Source organism: Limulus polyphemus, unplaced genomic scaffold (assembly GCF_000517525.1).
Source record: "Limulus polyphemus unplaced genomic scaffold, Limulus_polyphemus-2.1.2 Scaffold3002, whole genome shotgun sequence".
In the NCBI taxonomy this organism is placed as follows: Eukaryota; Metazoa; Arthropoda; class Merostomata; order Xiphosura; family Limulidae; genus Limulus; species Limulus polyphemus.
In genome coordinates, this window is record NW_013668612.1 from 115392 (window position 1) to 124425 (window position 9034).

Genomic DNA, 9034 nt, shown 5'->3' on the forward strand with positions numbered 1-9034 from the left:
GTGCCAAAATACTATAATTAAATGAATATCGTTTTTAAGTGACTATTGTTGGGCTTTCGGATTTATGAAGCTTACCATTTTTATGGTAATTGTCAATTGTACTTATACATCTAAGTTTATCGGCATTCAATTTTTAATAAAACGGCTTGAAATTTGCACATAAAAGAAATCTAAAGAGTCGTGAGAGAGTCCCAAAAATGGGACATTTAAATCGTTCTGGGGGCTCTCAGATATCACTGAAACAAATTGCTTACATTCCACCAATATGAGGCTTGCCTTATTTACTTCCTTCGCTCTTTCAAACAGCACTGATAAGCCACGAATCTGACAAAACCAGTCTGTTGCGGAAGGAGATAGCGAATCACAGAAGAAGTAACTGTTTTGTTGGGCTTACGGACTTATGTAGCTTACCATTATATTTAGTAATTCTAACTTGTACTATACACCTAAGAAACAACACTGCTTAGACACTTCACGAACAACTTCAACAACGACAAAAGATGCAAAATAAATTTGATTTAACATTTAAACAATATAAATCACTCCTAAAACTAATACTGATCAGAAAAAACAAACAAAAAACAGGCATTATCAAAATGCTCTTTTACAGAGAAAGACTCGTCGATAAGCAGTTAGATACACAAATATACACTATTATTTGTAACTGTACAGTAAAATATAGTACAAGGTCTTTGTAGATACATGATTAGGAGTCCACATACAACTTTGAATAAATACAAGGTTACCTAAAAACAGGGGCAATCACTACAAATTGGAGAGGGTGTTTTCAGAATATAGTAAACCTTTTAGACTTTTAAGAACACTAAGGTGGTCGTTAGACCCCGCCTACGCCCCTGTGTATAGGGTGTATATTTATTACGACGATGACATTTTTAGCCACAACACAGCGGCTCACAGAACAACTCAGTATTTTGTTGTTATTTTAAAGTACAAATCTTTAGCTCATAGCTTGACCGATCTGAGATCTAATTACAGTTTTAAACTAAGATGGTCAAACCCTTTCGATTGATGTATTTGACCATGCCCAAGGTCTCGTAGATTAATTTACTCTAACCCTGCCTAAAAGAATTTCAACTTGAGGCTGGTAGAGATCCTGATGAGTAATAAAATGAATCAGGTATACGCGCGCCTCACGTTTGGATTGCTGGCGCACGAAAATATAGCTAATGAAAAGGAAAGAAAGGTCTCACAGTTTAATTTACTCTAATCTTGCTTAAATAATTTCAAATGCCGCGGCTATTGACGATTCCCTCTTGTTTAACAAATATTGTCATACAAAACCAATTATAATAGAAGAAACAAAAAGTTATTCATCATGTCTGCACAAAAACTATAAAAAAAGTAATTTTAATTCTTTGTAAACAATCATATTCCAAATAATTCCCTAAATTTGTTTTTTAATCAAGAGCTAAAATTGTTATTGGCTACACCATATCATGAAGTAATGATCTTGTATGCAACATAATTCTTTTTTTTTTTACTTTCCAGTCAGCCTTCAAGTATGTAACATAAAACATAACCATGTAAGCTGCTACAACCCCTCACTGGGTATATGGGTTGAACAGAAAATACCCTTATAGTAATCATGTACTAGTAGTGTAAAAAATAATAAAAAAAAAGACTACTTTTTTCTTCGGTTTATGATAGTTTTTAGCCACCTACAAATGATAAACGCTTCTCTCGACTTTGGTTTAGATCATGGTTAAGTTTCTATAGAAGAATATCACGGACAGTAAGCATAAAAATGGGCCCAGATTATTTGATGAAAAATAATTTGGTAAAAAGGCAAGTTTCAAATGCACATTTCCATGGAACGATATTAATACGCGGCGTGCAAAGGTTCTCGGTTCTTTTCAATGCATTAGGCGTGTATGGAGGAGTTGTGCTCGTAAATGAATATCGCTGATACACTCATAACGACAAAAAGCCATGGCGCCAGGGGTGCATTACTTGATCTAGTCTAAACAGTAGTCTTTTTACCGCCGTCTCAGCTTAGACTGATTCGGCATATCATCGATATGATCCGACTTTACCACACACACGATCTAATTTTCTAGTTTTAGGATGAAGTAATGAAAGTCAGTTCAGTCATGTGAACCTCGCATTACCATTACTTTGAAGTGTGCTTCGCTATTTCCTACGGCGAGTGAGAGAAAACTGAAACTATACACGAAACATTGCACTATCTGGACTAAGACTATCTAAAGCTTGTTTTTATCGTTAAGGAAAACAAGATAGTTACAAATTTATAATATTCTTTTACAAGTCTCCTAGGAAATTATCCTCATACCAAAATACTTAACAATTCCCCAAAAAATTGTACTTTCTGCTTCCCCACATTTGAATAAGTTAGGGGAAAATTAGAAAAGCAGGTAAAATAAAATATTACTTCGAACCAGATAGTATTTTCTTCTTGGTTCATGAAAAAAAAAATAGCAAAAAAAGAAGAAATGTACTACTTTTCAGTTTAATATTTCAGTTTTCCTTTGAATGACAAAGGGGATACTATGTTAAAGCAAATTAACGTAAAAACGCTCCTGATTTGATGACTACTTCAAACGAGCTAGGCGAAGTAGACTGAATATATTTAAATTGATTAGACATATCAGGACTGATATCTAAACTGACTGGTGAGATGTAAAGTGACACAAGTATAGTGTGTGGACTCAAAGGTTACATGTGCAGACTTTTCGGCATTGTTTCACACCAATAAAGCCAGCGAGTAAATTATATTACATTTGTTTACAGAACAAAAGTGTACTATTTCAATAGCCACAGTTTCGCGTGTCATATAACGTACCCTGGAACTCCATCAGAGTCACTGCCTCTTGGAAGCCCATTGGGAGGACCCCATCTCCCCATCAGAAGCCTGTTCCTACACCTATATGAACGAAATTCCAAAATTGGATATGCGATTACATACTATATTATATTCACGTTTAACACATCTTGTTTTGAGAATGTAAGAATACTTCGGTGTATTTTCCATATGATATCCGTTCTGGGAAAAAAGATTTGATTATTTTTATTATCGCTTTCATTTTTTTTCCTTATAACTAAGTAACGATGTTTTGAATGAAAGCACAGATTAACAAAGCTGTTCAGATTTTGGAACCAAACAAACAACTAGTGACAGTTCATTTTGTTGTTTCCAGATCTTTAGCGGACTTGCTATCAGACAGCCTGGACAAGATAAGTGTTTCATCATTGTTGGTGGGTTCTTTTCAATTATCTAGTGAAAATAATCCAACGTTTGATCCAAGTAACTATCACAAATTAGTTTATTTCATCCTTTTGACGTCTCTTAATTACAAATGACGTTCACGCGTCTCTAGTTACACTAGGATTAACATAAAATCAACTTGGTAACTCAACAAGCGCGATATTTGACACAGATCCCAATACTCCACGAAAATCACGACTGATTCAACTCTCTAACTTGAAAAACATATCTTCAAATATCTCTACGCTCTCTAACTATATCCTTGGTTTGTATTGAATTTCGCGCAAAGCTACACGAGGGCTATCTGCGCTAGCCGTCCCTAATTTAGCAGTGTAAGACTAGAGGGAAGGCAGCTAGTCATCACCACCCACCGCCAATTCTTGGGCTACTCTTTTACCAACGAATAGTGGGATTGACCGTCACATTATAACGCCCCCACGGCTGAAAGGGGTGAGCATGTTTGGTGTGACGGGGATTCGAACCCACGACTCTCAGATTGCGAGTCGAGCTCCCTAACCACCTGGCCAACTATATCCTTGACTATTTTTCAACTTGTTGTTCACTATTCCACCCGTTCTCACTGGAAATGGTTTCAAACTGAGCCTGGTATGACTCCCATGGTATCTTCTCATCATAATAGATTCTCTATTGGCCGATGTTGAACTGGTCAGCTAAATTCTGGAACTGGATTTGGTAATGTCATGGCTAAAGTACTCTACGAAGGTCCTTCACTAAGAGAGTATACAACAGTAGTGGTAATAGGTGTAAATAAAATGAGTTCGCCTACACCATATGTGTAGAAGATTGCATTCCAGGCTGGAACTTTTGTGCCAAAGCAAAAGAGTGGCTGGTTTAATCTTCGCATTTAATAACCCATTTTACTACATGTTCTCTTCTACCTCGTTGATGTGTTTCTTTACTTTCATGTATTTTTGTACTTCGCGTATCTTAACATCATACACCCTCTAGTTAACATTTAAATTACACCATTTAAAATATAGTTTATAACAATAGTAAAGGGTCAGGTACGCCGTGTAATGAACACTACCTGCATAACATGTGATATTTTGGTTAGAGAATGTTGGACACATGCGTAATTAGTTCCCTGCTTATTAAAAGCAATTCAGAATTTGGTTAGCAGAAGTGTAATAAAAAAACTATTAAAAAAATCACTTGGTAGCACAAACGATGAGAAAATACTAAACATAAATCTACAACAACTAATGTGACATTAAACAGAAGTGAACTGGAATTAATAAATTAAAGCAACGTGAAACTGAATTTAAAATTACAAATTAACTGAAGATCACATACACTGAAAGAAGAACATATATAATTTAACACATCCTGATCGACCATTAAAAAAAAAAGAGAAATAAGGACAAATCTTTCAGGAGTTTTCTCCTTTGACTGCTAATATAGAACTATGGGGGAGGGGCCTTCAGAAGCGATAAAATCTCTATGTGTCAGCAAACAATTACGAATTGTAATTTTTTCCTAGAAATTAAAATATATAATCGTAAAATTTAGTTCTATATGTCTCTACAAATAATAAGAACAAGAAACAGTTATTTATACTATTATCCATAGTATATCTTAATTTACACACGAACTGATTAGTAACCAATCATAAAACAATAAAAAATATCAATACCAGAACTTGATATGTGTAAGCTGAATGCATAGTGATGTCACCGTAAACGGAAATATGTCTGACAGAAAATTGAATGTCCATCCCAATAATGTAATGTTTCCCAAACTGTGGTTCGCGAACCCTTTGTGGGTTATCGCAAAAAAATTCCGTAAAGGCTGAAGCAAAATTGTTTGAGCGAATCCATCATACTGAGTAGATTACAACTTTAAGATTTCTCAAGAAAAATGGAAAGGTGTGGGAAGTAGACTGCTATTGTTGTTTTTAAAATTAAGATGACGAACAAGTTTAGGCTTAATCAAAGTGATACGAGTTACGAAAGTGAAATCTTGGAATAGTGTTGTTTTCATAATGTAATAACATTAATAACGGAATGATAAATAATAATGTAATAACAAATAGTGTGTAATAAAAGTGTCATAGGAATAGCAAATTTTATATTTCCAAGATCACTGTTTTTATAATTTATACTCAGGTAAGGGAAAAATCCCTGGAAGATATTTATTTTTAGCGAGATTTGGTATTTTCATAAATAAATTCGGGATGTTAAAGTTTGGAACCACCGCAATGGTGCATCACATAGCAGATTTGATAAGCTATTTTAACACATTCCCATAAAATAAGCAAACTAACAAAACATTAATCAGAGGGAAAAAATCAAGTTTAACCATAACTTCTGTGAACTCCACTTGACCCGAAACACAGTTACTATATTATATATGCATTATTATTATTAAAAGATTTATTGAAGATATGATTAAAACTGTGCCATACAACATGCTTTTGCTGGCAAGTTAATGTTTTTTTTTACCTGACAAATCTGAGTATCTACCCTATACTGATTAGTTTAGAAAAACTGGTGTTATTTGAAATACTCTTCCACTCAAAAAGTGTTATAAAAAACTATTTTCTTTTTCTTAAGTTGTATATAATAAAAGTGTGTTCTTGCTTTTATTTTTAGCCATTAATAAACAACTTAAGATATTTTATACTTGCTATCAAAACAGAATTTCATCTTTTTTTCACGTTTTTACGCACTGCTTGGATTAGAGTTCTACACTTTCTGAGATATAAGTATTAAATAATATATAACATTAAAGTCCTTAAATATTAAACACACAAACACCTATTTTACAGCACCAGGCAATAACAGAAACCTCCAGGGCTTTGAGTTCTGGAATTCATGCCATGAACAATCGTCCACCCCTACGTCTCATGGGAGAGACCCTCACGTGCCTCTTACAAGAAAGAAAACTTATGGCCTAAACTTTCCCAACATCATATGGGGAGGGGCTGTTTTGTCTAATGATACTCGTAGGATGCATGACGTCATTTTCGAAATCCGGTCTTCCTCCTTTCTTTCGACACCAGAGCAAAATACCCAAACAACTAAATATTATTTTATCTTTCACTTCAGTTAATTTTAGGTACTGTATAGCGTACTTTATAAAGGTCTTACATGGAACCACTCAGTAGTGTGTAACAAGAGTTATTAGCAAGGTGGAATCTGATGTTAAAATAAAAAGTCTGGCGTAAATCTTTCTTTTTTTAACCAATGACATCCAGGAAAAAAAAGTTAAAAAGAAATATAAAAACATTAAAAAGTTTCGAGAGCACGCAGTGAAAATAAATAAAGAATGTCCGTCTAACAGGTTGAACTTGAAGGTACAAAAAACTTCAGAACTAGTCACCAACTTTTTTACTATGATTTAAAACGCGTTACAATTTCTATAGATACACAGTTACACACGAATGACACTGTTTAACAGTACAAAAAAAGGTGTCGAGCTTTTAATTACGTTGATATAATGTTGCAATAATGATACTCAATAATAATAATAATACAAATACAGTTCTTGAAGACCACGTAAAGAAAAAAGCTTTTTACTTTTTGTGAGACATCCACTCGCTTTAAATCTAGTTTAACCATCTACATTTGCAAAAATGTATTGCAAATTCTGTAACTTTGTTGTTACTTTTTCAATTAGCAAAGGGGGATCGCTAAAGTACTTTTCACGGTCACGTACTATATCATGAAAATAATCAAATTAAAGCTGTCTGTACAATTAAAATGAATAAATGATATTAACGCAAAGGAAAATTGCTACTTTAAATGTTAAGTGTTAACCGGAGTATTATGTAGTGCTTGGATTGCCATAAGATAACTGAACAGATAGATGGCAGTGTGCAAACCAAGCTTCTTACTTTAAACTAAAACTACACACCTTCCAGAAAAGATTTGTATATGCATACTGCATGCCTCATTGTAGACCATGTATTATTTTCAGTTTAAACTTTAAAAAAAAAAGAAATTCAATAATATTGTTACATACTAGTCCTCTTTAATTTATAACATCCAAATGTCATGACAGTTGAAATAACTATCTTAGTTTCTAACCCAAATCTGACAACAAAGGCATAAAATTTCGATTTATAAAGAAGTCAAGTTTTAGATAAGCAATAATATGGTTATAACTTGTAAGTATCAAATTGTCACTTGTGTACGGAAGCATATTATGCTAATATAAACGATTTATAAGCATAATAAAGTAGTTTTATTTGGGGAACATATATTACTTGTTTCGACGAAACATTGGATGTCTTCTATTGAAACACTTAGTAACAAGTATGTTCCCCAAATAAAACCATTTCACTATGCTTATAATTACAGATCGTTTTGTTAATTTACGGTTATCGTATCATCTTTGTTTTAGAGAACTGATTTACAACACGTGCTCGTGAGCCTGCAGACGTCCTACATTTTTGTACAGATATATTTACTCATACATTAATGGTTTTAAAGGGATAAAATAATATACCAAGTGCAATTACCTTTCCCTTACGACTTACCAAAGCTAAGGTGAACCTCCTTTCTAGTTCATTTGGTTCTGGCATGGGCATTTTGACACAGTCAACTCCGGAATGCTTATTTCGCATTGAAACCGGGTGATCGACTTTGGTCTGTGAACTTTCGGAATTTCCCATACTTACACAGTTCAAAGAAACTAATATTTTTTCCGTTAACTCTTACGTGCCTTATGTATATCCATCTCGAACTATGTAACTACATATTAACACAAAATATCAACATTTCCGAACCTCAAATGTCGTAAACCTATTTTTTAACTTTTCACGTTTTCAACACACCACCACCTCACTCACATAACTTGCATTACTTGACTTACAGTTTCAAACATTGGGTCGCTTAAGGTTCGGGCGCCAGCGAGTCGGCGCATACGTTCTGGCTGAAACATTTTTAGCCAATCACGGAGAGCGTATACAGAAGACTTTCCTTTTGTGATTTATTACATCAACGCTAGATCGCAGCACAAACAGAAAGACAGGCCAATTATTTGTAATTTTGTTTATAATATATAAAATATTACTTTTACTTTTGTTCATGGTGTTAGAAAAACACGTCGGTTCAAGAAGCCTTGATAGAAATTAATAAAAACCGTATAATACGAGCGCTTTCGAAAGGTCCACCTTTCGAAAGCGCTTGGGTTATAGGGTTTTTACTCATTTGTATCAAGACTTTTACATTTGTATTATTTTCAAGTCAATTGCTAAAATACATTTAAGAATGATATATTTCATTATTTATAGAATAACCTTTTATAGCAGAAAATATATTAATAATGTTTATTGTGTTTTAAGAACTACAAAAAAGCTTATTTATTTTGTTTGACATAAATAAATGTGGGTGCTGGGATATTATTATTACGAATTACGGAAAATACGCGTATTGTGAAAGAAAAATTATGTCTAAAAGTAACTGATGTGTAGAAAAGTTATTGTTTGTTAAAAATGTGTCAGAATTTATAAATATAATTATTTCGACAATTGTCAAAATAAAATGGTTTTACTTATAATTCTTAATAGTATAAATATATACTGTATTGTTGTTGGGCTTAGGATTCTTTTACAGTTGAGTAGGTGTCTGTGACTTGTTGGAGATAAATTCAACAATAAATGAATAGCACGCACTTCACCTGTTTTCAAAATAATATATATGTATATTTGGAACAAGTTAAACGTATGTACAACAAATTCTTCACACTATAGAGATTAGACATATCATAGACACTATATATAGTTCTCTTCTTATTGTCAAAAGTCCACTTAGGCCTATTCAATTA

At 33.4% G+C, this 9034-nt stretch overlaps 1 protein-coding gene across 1 annotated transcript in view; it reads right to left on the reverse strand.

The window, feature by feature from the left end:
• LOC106468420 (formin-like protein CG32138) overlaps positions 1–8102 on the reverse strand; it is a 118714-nt gene extending 110612 nt beyond the window's left edge. The window contains exon 1 of the mRNA XM_013928848.2: positions 7746–8102. Within this exon, the coding sequence (XP_013784302.1) occupies positions 7746–7880 (135 nt within the window). The 5' untranslated portion in view covers positions 7881–8102. The remainder of the gene's footprint in view (positions 1–7745) is intronic.
• Positions 8103–9034: the final 932 nt, after the last annotated feature.